At 43.0% G+C, this 19631-nt stretch overlaps 1 protein-coding gene across 1 annotated transcript; it reads right to left on the bottom strand.

Annotated features, from left to right (window-relative positions):
• Nucleotides 1–1040: 1040 nt before the first annotated feature.
• On the bottom strand, nt 1041–2709 carry LOC311117207 (uncharacterized protein). The gene is made up of 2 exons (XM_084192185.1): nt 2441–2709; nt 1041–2122 (listed from the first exon to the last, which is right to left on the bottom strand). The coding sequence occupies exons 1-2, from the start codon at nt 2634–2636 to the stop codon at nt 1296–1298; spliced, it is 1023 nt and encodes a 340-aa protein (XP_084048311.1). The 5' UTR covers nt 2637–2709; the 3' UTR covers nt 1041–1295.
• Nucleotides 2710–19631: the final 16922 nt, after the last annotated feature.

The raw sequence follows: 19631 nt of genomic DNA, 5'->3' as shown, positions 1-19631 counted from the left end.
TATTTAAGGACATGCATCAGGAGGTGTTGTACACAGTATGTCCTTTTTCATTTATCTGATTATGAAACCATACTACAAGCAAAGCACCTCAAAGGAAAATACCAAGATTGTTGGTTGTGTCAAGAGGTTATAGGCTCATGCACTTAATATTTGAATAAATTAATATAATGTAGTACAAAGTCCATCTGTAATAGATGATAATGTAGAATATAATCTGTAATGAACAAGAAAAATCGTACCTACATAACTTGATTAACTACATAGTAGTTTACAATATTTACCTGAGCTGAAGAACACATGACACTATTGAACAAGTCAGCCACTCACAGAAGTCATAGGGAGCATTCAGTAAGACTATAAAATTCAAGTATGGAAGGCAATTATCTACGTAAATCATACATGATAAAGTGGGTTACAGAAACAAATGAAAAAGTGAATATTTATCATAAAGATAATAATAATAGTAAACAATTTAACTATTTTACCTTGATAGATGTCTTTGTGTATATTCAGGGTACATACAGGATATGACAAACAGTCTTTTGGACAGTATGTCCTTTTAGTTCATTGCTCTGATTAACAACCCATTTATATGCCCAACATTAGGCTTGGCAAAACATCTCAAACAAAAATACCAAAGGCCGGTTTCCCGAATACAGGTTAAAACTAGTCCTGGATTCAAAATCATTATTTTTGGAGAAACTGTTGAAAGTTTGTTTGGTCATATCAATGAGTTGCAGGCTTATGCATTTGCTTTGGACTGTTCCGAAATTGGGCGGCAGGTAGCCTCGGGGATAGAGTATTGGGCCAGCCGAAATCTGTCGCTGTGCCCTTGAGCAAGGCACTTAACCCCAATTGCTCCAGGGGCGCTGGACAATGGCGACCCTGGCCGTGACCCCACTCACTGCGGGTGTCTAAGGGCAGTTGGGATATGCAAGAAACATTTCCATTACACACTTGTGTGTAACAGGACAAATATGAGCACCCTTCCAATTTTTATTTATTTAATTCTATCAATGTTCGCACAAAGTTTGAAAGCCCCCAGTATATCCACTTTAATGTCAAGTAAGAACAATATATTATGATTGTTATCTGGAAGATCTTGGTGTTAGAGCAGTGTCCTGACAGAAAGCAGCAGATCTGTAGAAGAGATTTCCAACACACAAAATTGCATGAATGATTGACAGCGATAGTCAGAGAAATTGTCTAAAGCACACGCAGATGGTACCAAGTTAACATAAGATATGTCCTGTGCTGTTTGTCATTATCACATAAATGAACAGGAGTCCCTAATGCTAGCAGAGATCTGGGCTTTCCTCACTGCTCTGCAATTTAACCTTCTTATGAACAGTCCTCATATGTTTTTTCAAGGTTGTCATCTGACTGAAGCATTTGCCGCAACTGTTGCACCGAAACGGCTTCTCTCCCGTGTGAATACGCTGGTGGCGTTTTAGGTCACTTACTGAAATAAAGCCCTTCTCACAGTCGGCACACTGATAGGGTCTTTCCCCTGTGTGTACCCTCATATGCTCATTCAGTCGGTTTCGCCGGAAGCTTTTGCCACAAACGCTGCACTGGTACGGTTTCTCTCCTGTGTGAGTCCTCATGTGCGTGCCCAGGTCCCCCTTGCGGTTGAAGCACTTGCCACATTCTTTGCACCAATGTGGCCTCTCCACTGTGTGAATTCTCTGATGCGTTTTTAAATGGTTGTTATTGGTAAACCCTTTCCTGCACACAGGACACTTGTATGGTCTATCACCTGTCTGAGCCCTCATTGGTGCTTTCAGCTCACTGGTTGTGTCAGTGCCTGGAGGACTTTGTCCTTTATCTGTCCATGTACGTTTTGACTTTGACATGGTCTGAGAGTTACTGGTTGATTCTGATGCCCCGTAGTCCTCTCCATCATGTTTGATTTTGATCGGTTCTGTTGCATTGGTGGGAAGGGAGTCCTTCTTGCTGTTCTTCCCAGTTTGGTAAAGGTGTGAGCTCTGGGGTGAGTCCTGATCACTGGCACTTTCCACACAGGGTGGTATGAATATGGGCTCAGTGTCCTCTTGATCACTCCACTCCTGCTCAGAGGGAACCTCCTCTCCAGAGACAGGTAGCGTGAGCTGCTGGAGGTCTGAAAGGAAAGATGGGGAAGTTACTTACCGTTGAGACATATCAACACACTTCAGTTTTACTTCTTCCCTTTAGCTCACGACACATGTACACACTAGACTCTCACTAACATTACATAGAGCATTGAGAAGTGTTGAGAAACTGGCTAGCTAGTTAACTATCTAATTCCGATGCCTGATTAGCTAGCTAATAACAATTGAGGTTCAGCACAGTTCAGCAGTCATTAACTTGTCCTATGGTTGTCACGGTTGTCTAACTAGCTAGCTAATAATCGTAATAATATTTACAGAACCATAGGTTGCTGATTAATCTTACACACCTGCTCTTTGTGATTCTCTATCAGGTTTGAAACCGAAATCTAGCAACAGCTTCCGTAGATGGTCGTTCTCCTCTTTTGATCTGGAGACTTCTTCCTGGTACGCTGTTATAGTTTTCTCCACTGCCCCAAATATGTCCACAGCAGCCGCAGTTAATCGGGCAGTAAGAAACACATTCAACGAATGTAGTTTAGACATTTTAGGTTGAATAAAGTAATAACAACATTGAGCCACGGCAAAGATTAGGGATACATCTGATTGAACAGGACAAGGACGTAAACAGAGAAAATGAAGAACATTTTGTCGTAAAGAAGTCGTAAACACTGCCTCTGTTCTTTCATGGTTCATTCATTGGCTGAAACGTCGTAACCGACATTGCACTGCCACCTACTGTACTGGAGTAATAGCCGTTCTTATTATAGCTCAGTGCACATAGAAAGGACAGGGCAGAATGGGGATGGATGGATGGATGACATTTTAGCACAGTGGTTCTCCATATACGCATCAGCAACCACAGCTACTGACGTCACTGAAACCCTTAACAAAGAGTTGCTGTCTGTTTTGGAATGGGTGGCCAGTAATAAACTGGTCCTGAACATCTCTAAAACTAAGAGCATTTTATTTGGTACAAATAATTCCCTAAGTTCTAGACCTCAGATGAATATGGTAATGAATGGTGTGGCTGTTGAACAAGTTGAGGAGACTAAATTACTTGGTCTAAGGCACTGCATCTTAGTGCTTGAGGCGTCACTACAGACCACCTGGTTCGATTCCAGGCTGTATCACAACCGGCCATGATTGGGAGTCCCATAGGGCGGTGCACAATTGGCCCAGCGTTGTCCGGGTTTGGCCAGTGTAGGCCGTCATTGTAAATAAGAATTTGTTCTTAACTGATTTGCCTAGTTAAATAAAGGTTAAATAAATAAATAAATAAAATAAAAATACCTTAGATTGAAAACTGTCATGGTCAAAACATATAGATTAAATGGTTGTAAACATGGGGAGAGGTTGTCCGTAATAAAGAGATGCTCTGCTTTTATGACACTGCACTCCAAAAATCAAGTCCTGCAGGCTCTAGTTTTGTCTTATCTTGATTATTGTCCAGTCGTGTGGTCGAGTGCTGCAAGGAAAGACCTAGTTAAGCTGCAGCTGGCCCAGAACAGAGCGGCACGTCTTGCTCTTCATTGTAATCAGAGGGCTAATGTAAATACTATGCATGCCAGTCTCGCTTGGCTAAGAGTTGAGGAGAGACTGACTGCATCACTTCTTCTTTTTATAAGAAACATGAACATGTTGAAAATTCAAAATTGTTTGCATAGTCAACTTAGACACAGCTCTGACACACACACTTACCCCACCAGACATGCCACCAGGGGTCTTTTCACAGTCCCCAAATCCAGAACAAATTCAAGAAAGCGTACAGTATTATATAGAGCCATTATTGCTTCCATTTCATATTGCTCAAATGAACAGCAAACATGGTTTTAAAAAAACAGATAAAGCAACACCTCACGACACAACGCCTCTCCCCTATTTGACCTAGATAGTTTGTATATGTATTGATATGTAGGCTACGTGTGCCATATTTAAATGTATGTAGTTCTGTCCTTGAGTTGTTCTTGTCTATTACTGTTCTGTATTATGTAATGTTTCATGTTTTGTGTGGACCCCAGGAAGAATAGCTGCTGCTTTCGCAACAGCTAATGGGGATCCTAATAAAATACCAAACCTCTCCATCGGGGACCCATAGACTTTTCACAATTTTGTTGTAGCTCTGAACTAGCTCACTTGATTCACCTATTCAAGGTCTTGATAATGAATAATTATTATTTGGGGGGTGCTTATACTTGTCCTGTTACACACAAGTGTGTAATACATTTTTTGTGTTTGTTGCATATACCAAATCCCCCGAGACACCCGCAGGGAGTGGGGTCACGGCCAGGGTAACCATTGTACAGCGCCCTTGGAGCAATTAGGGTTAAGTGCCTTGCTCAAGGGCACAGCAACAGATTTTAGTTGACAAGTTGAATCAGGTGTGCTAGCTCTGGAATAGATCAAATACATGGAATGACTGGGGGTTGCCGAGGAGAGGTTTGGAATGACTGGGGGTTGCCGAGGAGAGGTTTGGAATGACTGGGGGTTGCCGAGGAGAGGTTTGGAATGACTGGGGGTTGCCGAGGAGAGGTTTGGAATGACTGGGGGTTGCCGAGGAGAGGTTTGGAATGACTGGGGGTTGCCGAGGAGAGGTTTGGAATGACTGGGGGTTGCCGAGGAGAGGTTTGGAATGACTGGGGGTTGCCGAGGAGAGGTTTGGAATGACTGGGGGTTGCCGAGGAGAGGTTTGGAATGACTGGGGGTTGCCGAGGAGAGGTTTGGAATGACTGGGGGTTGCCGAGGAGAGGTTTGGAATGACTGGGGGTTGCCGAGGAGAGGTTTGGAATGACTGGGGGTTGCCGAGGAGAGGTTTGGAATGACTGGGGGTTGCCGAGGAGAGGTTTGGAATGACTGGGGGTTGCCGAGGAGAGGTTTGGAATGACTGGGGGTTGCCGAGGAGAGGTTTGAGAACCACTGCTTTAGCAGACACTCTTATCCACAGCGACTTACAGCAGCAATTAGGGTTAACAGATTTTTCACCTAGTTGGCTCGGGGATTCGAATCAGCGACCTTTTGGGTCACTGGCCCAACGCTCTTAACCGCTAGGCTACCTTACGCCCTGCATCATGAATGGTCACTTTTCCATCTACTACATTTATCAACCTGAGCAGAGTTTTGCTGAAAAAAGGCTGTCATAATAACATTCTCGTTTTAATCAAAACATATTTACTGAACAATGCGCCCTGCAACAAATACCCTTGAAGTGCTGATAGTTCACAAAAGTAGAGTAACTCCCTCTCTGCTCCCAAGTCAACAGTCATTCATAAAACTAAACATTTCCTCTGAGTGTTGATGGAAGACAGTGTTTCTGATGTCCTGAGTAAGATTCTATCACAGGGATTCAGGGTGCTCGAAATTCTTGCTTTGTGCTATATAGAAACAACAGCAATGCGAGTTTTCATGTTCATCATTTTTTTATTGATACCAACATAAAGCACCAACAATGACCGGAAGGTACAGACAGGTAAATGTGCATTTTGAGATTAAAGTTACAAATGGGCAACATAGATATACAAAATAAGTGAAATACACATTTTTGTGGACCATATGAACCCACTTCCCTCCCTCCTCCCAAACCCTCAACTAGTTGTCACAATGTGGGGGTGCTACATGTTCAGTCACTAATTCAATAGTTATTACCTGGGGCACAGGTTCTCTTACATGTGTCAGTTACAAAAAGCCTCTCATTGTTTGACTGACACATTTTACACAATGGATTCTTATGTGCTGTCCAGAGATGTAGTAGAGGGTACAAGCATGTCGACACTTTACACACTGTTTTATTTTACAAATAGCTTTTATGTACCTATTATGGGAGAGACTATAAGGACACAGCTGACGCTTAAACCGACTAGCAAAAAACTAAAATTGACCCTTACCTTAAACAAACCCTTAACCCTGACCCTGAATAAATTCTGAAATTAAATATCAGTTGAAACATGAATTGAAACTTTATGAACATTGAATGTGAACATTAAAACATTGAATTTGAACAATCTAAACAATATCGCTGAAACATGCATCGCACTAAGCAGATTTCTCCCTGTGTGTGTCCTCTTCACTTCTCATAGCTTCTCTCATGGAAAAGCACTTGCCGCAGCTGTGTGTGTCATCATGTGTTTCTTCAGGGTTACATTGAGCCTAAAGCATTCGCCACAATCATGACAGCGGTACGGTTTCTCTCCCGTGTGAGTCCTCATGTGCTCTGTCAGTTTTTCCTTTCGGTTGAAGCACTTCCTACAATCTTGGCACTGATGCTGTTTGCCTCCTGTGTGAACTTCTTGCATGTGGCGACTTAGATTTAGAACACCCAATCCACACACAGCGCACCTGCACAATGACTTATTCCCTGTGTGACTCGCCATATGCGCTCTCAGGTTTCCCTGCAATGCGTAGCATTTGCCACATTGCTTACAGCTGTATGGTTTTGCTCCAGTATGGGATGTCATATGGTCTGTCAGGTGCTCCTTCCGTGTGTAGCATTTCCCACAGACATTACATTGATGTGGTCGCTCTCCTGTGTGGAGCTTCTTGTGACGACTTAAGTGACTTGGAAATGTAAAGCATCTGGCACAGAAAGGGCACTTGTGTGGCTTCTCCCCTGTGTGTGTCCTCATGTGAAGTATCAGTCTTGTGTTTAGACCAAAGCATTTGCCACATTCATGGCAGCAGAACGATTTCTCCCCTGTGTGAGTTAGCATATGCATCGTTAGGCTATTCTTGCGGTTGAAGCATTTACCACAGTCTTTGCACTCGTATGGTTTCTCACCCGTGTGAATTCTCTTGTGGATTTCCAAATGACAAGGTCTGTCATAGGTTGCTGTGCACTCAGTACAACTGTAGAGTCTCTTCCTTGTGTGAACCCTCGATGGCGCTTTCAACTCACTGGTTGTCTTGCTCTCAGTGCAGATGTAAGAGCTTAGTCCTTTCTTTAACCGTGTTCTCTTTATTTTGAGAGGCTTTAATTGTGTGAGGGGAGTGTCACCGGTTGATTCTGATATTTCATCGTCCTCTTCATCGGGATTTGTTTGGATCGGTTCTGCTGCAATGGTGGGAAGGGTGTTCCCAGTTTGGTAAAGTTGTGAGCGCTCGGGTGAGTCCTGAGCACTGTCGCTTTCCACACAGGGGGAAATGAATATGGACTCGATGATCTCTTGATCACTCCACTCCTCCTCACAGTGCTGCTGCTCAGGGGGAACCTCATCTCCAGAGACAGTGAGAGTGAGCTGCGGGGGGTCTGGAAGGAAAGATATTAAATAACTTTCAAGAAAAATCTAGACATTTCAATAAATAATCTCCCTCTGAGACTGACATGATTATTAGCATCAGTTACATACACAGCATTTTATAGGTGCTTTTATTAACGCTGGTGTATTTGAGCTAGGTGCCCCATTCAAATCCCACGGTGAAGTCGGCTCGAAACAAAAGTGACTAATTAGCACGTGGAGTAGGATTCTGTGTTTTCACATGCAAAAGTGATTGCTTTTGATAAAAACGCTTCATCTGCCTTCCAAACTAGTTTGAAAATTATAACATATATTTAAGGGAAAATAGATGTTGTATGTTTCCGGACGATGCACCATGCTGGCTTGTCGACAACATGACCGAGCGGCACAGATTACTGTTCAATTTGAGAAGGGCGCTCCTCCTGCACCGCTTTTGCCTATTCACGTCACGGGCCAAAGACCGGTGCCCAGTGGCTCAGCATAATCCAATCTGCCCAATGAGTGACGTATTTAAAGGGCAGTGACCATGCTGACAGCGTCCCCAAACCCATAACCTAACGTAGCAGGCGTAAAATAAACTAGATCCCATACATACTGGTATTGATGACAAATATGGATTTAAACGTGAGCATGTCCGAGGTGTCGGACTCAACGACAGTTGCATTGGAGCGCTGCGATTGGTTGCCCAACATTCCGTGGCGGGGCTTAGCGAAGGGTCAAATCTGTATATAGCCTCCCTACTGTTATTTTACTGCTGCTCTTTAGTTATTTGCTTTTATTCAAAAAAATAAAAAAATGCATTGTTGGTTAAGGGCTTGTAAGTAAGCATTTCACTGTAATGTCTACACCTGTTGTATTCGGTGCATGTGGCAAAAAAATTGGCAACGCTCTCCGTAGCCGATGTGAGTAAGACTTTTAAGCAGGTCAACATTCACAAGGCCGCAGGGCCAGACGGATTACCAGGGCGTGTACTCTGAGCATGTGCTGACCAACTGGCAAGTGTCTTCACTGACATTTTCAACATGTCCCTGACTGAGTCTGTAATACCAACATGATTCAAGCAGACCACCATAGTCCCCGTGCCCAAGGACACTAAGATAACCTGCCTAAATGACTACCGATCCGTAGCACTGACGTCTGTAGCCATGAAGTGCTTTGAAAGGCTGGTCATGGCTCACATCAACACCATTATCCCAGAAACCCTACACCCACTCCAATTTGCATACCGCCCAAACAGATCCACAGATGATGCAATCTCTATTGCACTCCACACTGCCCTTTCCCACCTGGACAAGAGGAACACCTACGTGAGAATGCTATTCATTGACTACAGCTCAGCATTCAACACCATAGTGCCCTCAAAGATCATCACTAAGCTAAGGATCCTGGGACTAAACACCTCGCTCTGCAACTGGATCCTGGACTTCCTGACAGGCCGCCCCCAGGTGGCAAGGGTAGGTAACAACACATCTGCCACACTGATCGTCAACACGGGGGCCCCTCAGGGGTGCGTGCTCAGTCCCCTCCTGTACTCCCTCTTCACCCATGACTGCATGGCCAGGGACGACTCCAACACCATCGTTAAGTTTGCCGAAGACACAACAGTGGTAGGCCTGATCACCGACAACGATGAGAGCCTATAGGGAGGAGGTCAGAGACCTGGCCGTGTGGTGCCAGGATAACAACCTCTCCCTCAACGTGACCAAGACAAAGGAGATGATTGTGGACTACAGGGGGAAAAAAGAGGACTGAGCACGCCCCCATTCTCATCGACGGGGCTGTAGTGGAACAGGTTGAGAGCTTCAAGTTCCTTGGTGTCCACATCACCAACAAACTATCATGGTCCAAACACACCAAGACAGTCGTGAAAAGGTCACGACAAAGCCTATTCCCCCTCAGGAGACTGAAAAGATTTGGCATGGGTCCTCAGATCCTCAAAAAATTATACAGCTGCAACATCGAGAGCATCCTGACTGGTTGCATCACCGCCTGGTATGGCAACTGTTCGGCCTCCGACCGCAAGGCACTACAGAGGGTAGTGCGTACGGCCCAGTACATCACTGGGGCCAAGCTTCCTGCCATCCAGGACCTCTATACCAGGCGGTGTCAGAGGAAGGCCCTCAAAATTGTCAAAGACTCCAGCCACCCTAGTCATAGACTGTTCTCTCTGCTACCGCACGGCAAGCGGTACCGGAGTGCCAAGTCTAGGTCCAAAAGACTTCTCAACAGCTTCTACCCCCAAGCCATAAGACTCCTGAACAGCTAATCATGGCTACCCGGACTATTTGCACTGCCCCCCCACCCCCACCCCATATTTTTATGCTGCTGCTACTCTGTTAATTATTTATGCAAAGTCACTTTAACTCTACCCACATGTACATATTACTTCAACTACCTTAACTAGCCGGTGCCCCCGCACATTGACTCTGCACCGGTACCCCCCTGTATATATAGCCTCCCTACTGTTATTTTATTTTACTTCTGCTCTTTTTTTCTCAACACTTTTTTGTTGTTGTTTTATTTTACTTTTTTATTTAAAATAAATGCACTGTTGGTTAAGGGCTGTAAGTAAGCATTTCACTGTAATGTCTGCACCTGTTGTATTCGGCGCATGTGGCCAATAAAATGTGATTTGATTTGATTTAATGGCTAGCTTGCTGATAGTTTACCCACAGATAGAACAATGAGACAGATATTTCACTGGATGTATAAATGTGAAGCTGGAAGATGGAACGAGATTGTTTTAGCCGAGATTCTGCAAATGTTCTCATAGATGAAACATTTTATCTCAATATAGTTCTGTTCCCAACACTATAATCTGTTATGAAAAGAGTGGACTAAGTTTTGTAGACTTTACACTTTGCAAATGTTTTTTTAAATGGCGTTGTTTAGAAGGTGCGCAAAGGCGAATTTAGTTATTGCACACGCGTAGGCGTTCCCTAACGGACATATGCAGATATATGCTAAAACACGCCAATAGGATCTCGCTAGCTCGTGCTTGGCTCTGACCACCTCCTTGTTTGTTCTGCCCACTAAAACGAATTTATTCCCACTGGAAACGACATGCTGTGGTTTATCTTGGTTTACTTAAACAATCTTTGGTTTACCTGCTTTGTGTAATTTTACATCGGGATTAAAAACCGAATCCAGCAGCCTCTGCAGGCGTTGATTCTCCTCCTTTGAACGAGAGATCTCATCCTGGTACTCGGCAAACGCTTTTCCCGCTGCCAGGGATATCTCTACGGCCACTGTTGTTAAACGGTCAGAGAAAAACGATTGCAACAACTGTAACTTTGACATTTTTGGTGGAATGACCGTCGAGGGAGATTCATTCATGCAACACTTCCCGGAAGGAACTGCGTCTAGAACCACAGAGTAAGAGCTGACTGTGTTCATTGGCTGAAAAGAGCTAAACATAAAGTGTGCTACCGCCACCTGGTGCTGTACTGGAGGAGCGCATTGGAACCAACCCAACTCTGTGCTTAAACAACATTTAAATACAGCCAGGGTTGCCATGTCCGGTGTTTTGCCAGAAATTGGGCTACATTTTGGTTATTTTAGGAGATTTGAATCTGGATTGGCTATCCCCGACCTGAGATCAATTTAAGAGTATATGCATTCATTTTAATCTGACTCAATTGATCTCAAAACCCACACAGCTATATGTGAAAAACCATGTTAACTCTTCATTGATTGATTTAATTCTTACAAATAACCCCCATAAATATTTGTCTAGTGGAGTATTTGCATATGATCTCAGTGATCATTGTCCCATAGCTCTGTCGTAGCCGGCCGCGACCGGGAGACCCATGGGGCGGCGCATAATTGGCCCAGAGTCGTCCAGGGTAGGGGAGGGAATGGCCGGCAGGGATGTAGCTCAGTTGGTAGAGCATGGCGTTTGCAATGCCTGGGTTGTGGGTTCAATTCCCACGGGGGGCCAGTATGAAAAATAAAATAATGTATGCACTCACTAACTGTAAGTCGCTCTGGATAAGAGCGTCTGCTAAATGACTAAAATGTAAATGTAATTAGATATATACGAAACAGAAAATACCAATCCTCGTTTAATTAAGAAGATACATTTTTAAAAGTTTTCTGCTCAAGGGTTTTTTCTGATTTAGCCAAGGGTCTCCTGTTTTCCTGACCGAGTTGGCTCTAGAAAATGTGTCCTCCATATCTATTCCTCTGGCAGATAAACACACCTCTTTTAAACAATTCAGAGTCAAAGATAGATCGAACCCTTGGTTTTCATCGGAATTATCTGAGCTCATTCAGAGGAGAAATCAGACCTGGGCCAAAGCAAGGAAAACTGACTCTCTAGTGGACTGGCAATCTTTCAGACAATAGAGAAACAGATGTACTATCTCGATTAAGAAAGCTTAATCAACCTACTTTTTAATCTCTCTCTCTCTGACGCTGCTGGTGATCCTTCTAAATTTTGGAAAACAGTAAAGCGTTCAAATTCCTCTTCTTTCCTGCCTAAGCAAGTTCTGTCTGACTGGCATCATAACTGAGGAGAGTGATGCTTTTAATCATAATTTTATCTTGGCAGGCTTTTTATTTGAGAGAAACGGTGGTGTAGTTGACCCTGGTCAGTCAATCGACTGCTCTCCCTCTGCCAGCCTCTAGCTGACTCAACGGTTAACCCGTCAACTTCTAGTCAATCTTTGTTTTCATTTCAACAATTTACTATCTGTGATGTGTTAGATGCATTGCTTAAGATTGATGTAAAAAAAAAATCCACTGGGGCTGATATCGTCACACCCTGATCTGTTTCACCTGTCTTTGTGATTGTCTCCACCCCCCTCCAGGTGTCGCCCATCTTCCCCATTATCCCCAGTGTATTTATACCTGTGTTCTCTGTTTGTCTGTTGCCGGTTTGTTTTGGCAAGCCTACCAACGTTTTCCCCCCTTGCTCCTGTCGTTCTCAAGTTCCTGGTTTTTACCACCATTCTGCCTGCCTGCCATTCTGTACCTTGTCACACCACCCTGGATTATTGACCTCTGCCTGCCCTGACCCTGAGACTGCCTGCCGTTCTGTACCTTTTGGACTCTGATCTGGATTACTGACCTCTGCCTGTCCTTGACCTGTCGTTTTCCAGCCCCCTGTTTTTGTAATAAACTTTTGTTACTTCAACACAGTCTGCATCTGGGTCTTCTCCTGAAACGTGATAACCCATATTTTTTACCTGACAACTACATATCTTATACTATCCCCAAGGTTTGGAAGGCGGCCCATGCACTCCCCCTTCACAAAGGTGGTGACCCTTGTGACCTAAATAATTATCGGCCTATTTCTAAACTTTCTTGCCTAGCTAAAATATTAGAATCTTTGAATCATTCTCAGCTAAGATCTTTCTTATCTTTAAAATGTATTCTAAATGTACACTAGGTTATAGCACTATCTCTGCTGCATCCGTATTTATAAATTGTGGTTAATTGTATGGATAAAGGCAACATTGTGCTGCTCTCTTAATTTACCTGTCAAAGGCTTTCCATACAGTTGATCACTCACTGCTAATTCAGAGGCTTTCCTCAATTGGCCTAGACCAGGCTGTATGTAGCTGTTTTAAAAATTACTTGACAGATAGAACTCAATGTATATCTACTGATCGTGTTAAATCAGGTTTCCTGAATATTACAAAAGGTGTCCTGCAGGGGTCGATTCTGGGTCCTGTCCCTTTCACTGTTTACATTAACAATATTGATTTGTCTGTAAAAAATTGATTGTAACCTTCACTTGTATGCCGATAATACTGTTGTGTATGCTATTGCCCCCACGGTTGACCAGGATCTATCTGAACTACAGTCTGTCTTCATTGTATTACAGAAAGACCTGATTGACCTGAAATTAGTACTGATTGCAGGTAAAAATGATTGAAGCATATGTACTTTGGATGGTGTCCATATTGATAGTGTCCGTGCTTACACATATCTGGGCATCTGGATAGATTAAAAGATGTCTTTTAAAAAGCATATTGATGAGTTGAGAAACTGAGAATAAAAATGTATTTATTCTATATAAATAGGTATTGCCTCTCGCTAAATAGTAGAAAGCAGATTATTCAGTTAACGTTCCTATCGGTCCTAGATTATGGCAACATCATCTATATGAAAGCAGCTGCCACTTCATTAAAGCCGTTAGATGCAGTTTATCATAGCACACTGCGCTTTATTACGGGTGACAATTTTAGTACTAATCACTTGGTTGGACCTCTTTGATGTCACATAGGTTGATACATTGCTATGTTTTCATTTATAAAGCCATTTTATAAAAAGTCCCAGTGTACCTAACATCATTACTAAACTTTAGACGTACAAGTTACCACACCCGGTCTCAGGGATGGCTAACTCTGGAAATTCCTTTGGTCTCTACTGAGTTAGCTAAATCAGCTTTTAGTTTGTTCCACAAATAAGGTGCAAGAAATATTCAAAATGTTCTTAAATGTGATGTTTTGGCGCCTCTAGGGCAATTCAGAAAGCTGATTGAGGATCTTATTACTGATGAATGTGTTTGTTTTTTAGGACCGTGTTTTTCTTTCTGCTTGCATTTTGTATTTATGTGTTGATGTGTGTATGTTCTGTAATGTTTGTAATTCAGGGCTCATCTGTAAAAATACCTTGGTCTCAGTATGACTACCTTAGAAAATAAAGGTTAAATAAAATAAATACTAATAAATACTTTGAAAACGATGTGACCTGCTGCTACTGACTCTCAGGCAGTGAGGCAGGCTTTTGCTGAGTGAGTGGTGGGTTGTGGAGGGCAGGAGGGCTGTGTGTGTGTGTGCGTGTGTGTGTGCGTGTATGTGTGTGTGTGTGTGCGTGTATGTGTGTGTGTGTGTGCGTGTATGTGTGTGTGTGTGTGTTTGTGTTGAGAGAGCACTTGCAGCCGGCAGCTGAGTCACGTGAGTGAGGGGAGCCAGAGAAGCACGCGTGCACGTCGTGACAATTTTTTACAATGTGTAGGTAGGCTATTTAGATTGTCATTATGGAGACACCTATTTTTTTCCAACCCTTTTTTCGATAAAACATATTAACACGCTAGAACTGATGAACATCAAGACATAATGGAGACAAAGCACTGGAAAACGACTTTGGGCGCACTAGAGCACACTAGATAAATTCGCACGGGTGGTTTAAACTCCATTCTAATGTCGACTTTTCTTATGGAAACGGTATCAAGTTACGTGTTTTACTCATGCTCAGTTATTGGGTCTCGGGGGCTGCGCGAGTAGAAATCTGTAATGGAGAAGTCCTCAAATGAAACTGACATTAAATGTGGATAATGATACATTTGCACCTGTTGGCCATCAAGTAGCCTATTAATTTATATGCCATTGTAGGTAACCATTTTATACAATAAATATGTTACAAATGACGACATCACTGGAGTCATTGCAAATCAATTTGTGTCACTTGTGTAGCCTACCTGGGCCTGGCAAACGGATTTATTACGTTTATTGTTGTTGTAGCCTTGTGTTATTATGCAATTATTAATGGCCATGTTTAGTTAATTCAATGGGAAGTTATCAAAGTTCTATCGCAATTGCGGATCAGTTGTTAGAACGCATTAGATTAAGGTAACAGTCAATCAGATTAGGCTACAGGTAAATAAATAAAATAAAAAACTAGCAGTTGTTGACAAGCATATTCTGTTCACATACATATTATTAATATTTAATTCAGTGGTTGAAATTACGACCCCTTCCTCAGTAACCTATTCCAGCAGGCTATTGGGAAACAAGCTCTTCTTACCTCGAAATCATGGTGAATAAATTAGTCTGTCAATTTGAACTAAGCAAGCTGCTAAATCGTTCAGTTTACGTTTTGCCTACATCTTGCTATGGCTACTGTAGGCTATCTGAAATGAGTTTTAGTCCTGTTAGGGGTTACCTGCATCTAGCTAAGCAAACCATGGCAAAGTTGAATTACAATCATAAACACAGATTTTAGTCTGTAACCTATGCATATTGAAATGACAACTCAAGCTCGTAAATGCCCCATTTATAACTGTGTGTAGTCTTAACATCTGGCACACAATAACCACACAATTGCCAGAAAATAGCCTAACAGTCGTTTTTTAAAGTTCGTCCAAGTGTTTCTTGCTCAGAGCATGAGATCCTCTGTCCAACTTTCATCACTCAAACTCTCCTGTTGGATTTATCTATAGTTATGCACATGAGCAAAAGGGATTTATTTACAATTATAAACTGGGTGGTTCGAGCCCTGAATGCTGATTGGCTGAAAGCCATGGTATATTAGACCGTATACCACGGTTATGACAAAACATGTATTTTTACTGCTCTAATTATGTTGGTAACCAGTTTATAATAGCAATAAGGCACCTTGGGTGCTTGTGGTATATTGCCAATATACCACAGCTAAGGGCTATTTACAGGCACTCTGCGTTGCGTCGTGCTGAAGAACAGCCCTTAGCCGTGGTATATTGCCCATATACCACACCCCCTCGGGCCTTATTGCTTAATTATAAATGGGGTTTGAGCCTTGATCTCTGATTGGCTGAAAGCCGTATACCACGGGTATGACAAAAAAAGTATTGTTACTGTTCTAATTATGTTGGTAACCAGTTTATAATAGCAATATGGCACCCTGGGGGTTTATGGTGTATGGCCAATATACCATGGCTAACAGCTGTATCCAGGTAATGTGCTTTGGGTCATGCTTAAGAGCAGCCCTTAGCTGTGGTATATTGGCCATATACCATACTCTCTCGTGCCTTATTGCTTAATCATAGCAGTCAAACAAGTTCAAACGACATCCATTGATGGAAAATGATCGAGTTTAATAAGGGCAAATTATCTTTTATCTTGAGACCAGTCATTTTACCCCGAATATCAACAACGGATTAAGCATTAACAAAGACTGAGCATATACTGTCTGAGGCTGAGCTCTTTCTCCTCGTCCTCTCGCAATTGACTCATAAATTGTTTGTTTCATCTCTATTTGAACGAAATGGAGGCCAAGGTATTTGCATTACTAACCCAGGTAATAAAGCAAACGTTAGCGAACTAGGTAGCTAACGTTTGCTAGGTTTTCAGGAAATCGGGTTAGCTAGTAGAATCTCTATTCTATGGCACTGTCTGCCTCTACCTCGAGAGAGCGAAGTGAAATAGAACACACTATAATTTCCGCCTGAGAACTACCAGGACGACAAGTGGCGGTAATGGAATTTAAAAGTGAGACACTGTACTTCTGTAAAACTCGAATGAAGAAGAATATGGACCAATCAAAACAAGCTGCAATGGTGCACGAAAAGCACGTCATTGAATCCGGTCCACGGTCCGATTCTTGAAAACGACACAATTTCTACAAGTTTCTGTAATAAATATGCCGCAGCCCCTCGACATTCATGGATTGATTCCAAATATGCACGGAAAGCGTTTGGAGAACAGATCAATTTGTGGACAACGGAGCAGATTCACCAAGTTTGAGTGTTTTCTAAAACGAGGTGGAAGTCAAGGCTACTTCTTTGCACAAAGGTACGCTAGCTAGTTAGCTAGATAACTAAACTCAGCTAAAAAAGAAACGTCCCTTTTTCAGGACCCTGTCTTTCGAAGATAATTCGTAAAAATCCAAATAACTTCACATATTTTCATTATAAAGGGTTTAAACACTGTTTCCCATGCTTGTTCAATGAACCATAAACAATTAATGAACATGCACCCGTGGAACAGTCGTTAAGACACTAACAGCTTACAGACGGTAGGTAATTAAGGTCACAGTTATGAAAACTTAGGACACTAAAGAGGCCTTTCTACTGACTCTGAAAAACGCCAAAAGAAAGATGCCCAGGGTCCCTGCTCATCTGCGTGAACGTGCCTTAGGCATGCTGCAAGGAGGCATGAGGACTGCAGATGTGGCCAGGGCATTAAATTGCAGTGTCCGTACTGTGAGACGCCTAAGACAGCGCTACAAGGAGACAGGACAGACAGCTGATCGTCCTCGCAGTGGCAGACCACGTGTAACAACACCTGCACAGGATCGGTACATCCGAACATCACACCTGCGGGACAAGTACAGGATGGCAACAACAACTGCCCGAGTTACACCAGGAATGCACAATCCCTCCATCAGTGCTCAGACTGTCCGCAATAGGCTGAGAGAGGCTGGACTGAGGGCTTGTAGGCCTGTTGTAAGGCAGGTCCTCACCAGACATCACCGGCAACAACGTCGCCTATGGGCACAAACCCACCGTCGCTGGACCAGACAGGACTGGCAAAAAGTGCTCTTCACTGACAAGTCGCAGTTTTGTCTCACCAGGGGTGATGGAGGTGGAGGGTCCGTCATGGTTTGGGGCGGTGTGTCACAGCATCATCGGACTGAGCTTGTTGTCATCGTAGGCAATCTCAACGCTGTGCGTTACAGGGAAGACATCCTCCTCCCTCATGTGGTACCCTTCCTGCAGGATCATCCTGACACGACCCTCCAGCATGACAATGCCACCAGCCATACTGCTCGTTCTGTGCGTGATTTCCTGCAAGACAGGAATGTCAGTGTTCTGCCATGGCCAGAGAAGAGCCCGGATCTCAATCCTATTGAGCACGTCTGGGACCTGTTGGATCGGAGGGTGAGGGTTAGGGCCATTCCCCCCAGAAATGTCCAGGAACTTGTAGGTGCCTTGGTGGAAGAGTGGGGTAACATCTCACAGCAAGAACTGGCAAATCTGGTGCAGTCCATGAGGAGGAAATGCACTGCAGTACTTAATGCAGCTGGTGGCCACACCAGATACTGACTGTTACTTTTGATTTTGACCCCCCCCCCGCCCCTTTGTTCAGGGACACATTATTCAATTTCTGTTCGTTTTTGCTAACGTTAGAAGGAACTAGCCAGCGAGCTAACTTTATTTAGTGAAGTCAAGCACGTTTTATAAAATTGGTTTGTGTTGTTTGTTAACTAACCTGGTTGGCTTTCATGTTTATAGATAGAAGTGAGTATATGAGCGCTTCTTTGGTTGTAGACCTAACTTGGCTAACGTTAGCTATAGCCTACAGTACACAATCGGATGACTTTAAAACTCATTAGCTAATACATTTATCTACCATTCACCTGTGCTGCTTACAACTGGGTTTTAGGAGTTTGCTTAGCTGGTAATTAGATCTAGAATCTAAGTGGTCTTTAAATATGATCCATTGAGGCATATTATTCACCATTTCCCTCTAGCTACCCACTGGACTTAAGCTCAGTGTGTCTTAAAAGTTTAGTTTAGTGGAAATGTTTAGGGCTACTTACTGTACTTTTCCTTTCCTTTAACCTTATCAACACTAGTCAGCGATTGGCTTTGTTCTGAGAAGGATGTAATAGATGTACTGCTAGATGAGATGTTTGGTCTTTTCCCAGGGTCTTTATCCCAGGTAGGCCAACATCTAGATCACCCATATGCAACAGATCTTCATGAACCTCGAGGGCAGACGCCAGGTTGGTTAGGAACAGCAGTAGCAAGTGAATGGGAGATTACCACAGAATCAACAAATGAACCAAATTTCACAGTGACACAATATGTAAACGACCCACACTGCCCTGTTTCCTCACCTACATTGGAAAAAGAAAGTAATTATATCAAGGTGAAATGTTCCATCTACTGGTGTTCAGGGTAGAGAAAGTGTAGATGTTGTTCATCTGCCAAACATAAACCCTGGATTACAGAATGTACATCAAACAACGCCTGTTAACCTTGATGAAATTGCAGCCATTCTACAATCACATGGAGAGGGTGGAAACATTAGTGGTTCAAAAACACAAAATACTCCCTCATGCTCTCAGCCAAATAAACTACTTAGTGGTATACCTCTACTACAAACATTGAACATAGGAGGAAAACAGTTCTTTATCCTATCAAAATCATTAAGTAGTGGCTCTGTAGAAGGGAAAACCAACCCATCCACACAGGGTTGTAGCCAATCTCAAACACTGTCGCCAACTGATCGCCAATTGTCAGACGGAAGTTTTCTTCCAAGCCAAAGTACTGTCATCCTCCCTGGGCTAACCACCCCTACTACAGCGACCACCTCTGCTTCTGTGCAGCAGCAATATGTCTTCCTGCCACCCAATTGTAAAACATTGAACAATCCTCCTGCTCAAAGTAAAAAGCGTGTGCCTCCCGTCAAGTAACCATGTCCTGTGAGTCACATAAAGTTTAGGGATCTATACCCAAACTGCATGAAAATAGGTCTAGACCTCAACGGGAGATCAAAATAAAAACTTCACTTGAAGTTTCTGACTAATGGCGTTATGTTTGAGATTCATAACTTTGCCAGCAAGATAACAACTGATTTCCAGTATGTTGTGTTTGATA

The sequence above is a fragment of the Coregonus lavaretus genome (genome assembly GCF_964263955.1).
Source record: "Coregonus lavaretus genome assembly, contig: HAP1_SCAFFOLD_156, whole genome shotgun sequence".
NCBI classification, from domain to species: domain Eukaryota; kingdom Metazoa; phylum Chordata; class Actinopteri; order Salmoniformes; family Salmonidae; genus Coregonus; species Coregonus lavaretus.
Note: the sequence above shows the minus strand (reverse complement) of the source record. Positions and strands in the feature narration are given on the sequence as shown.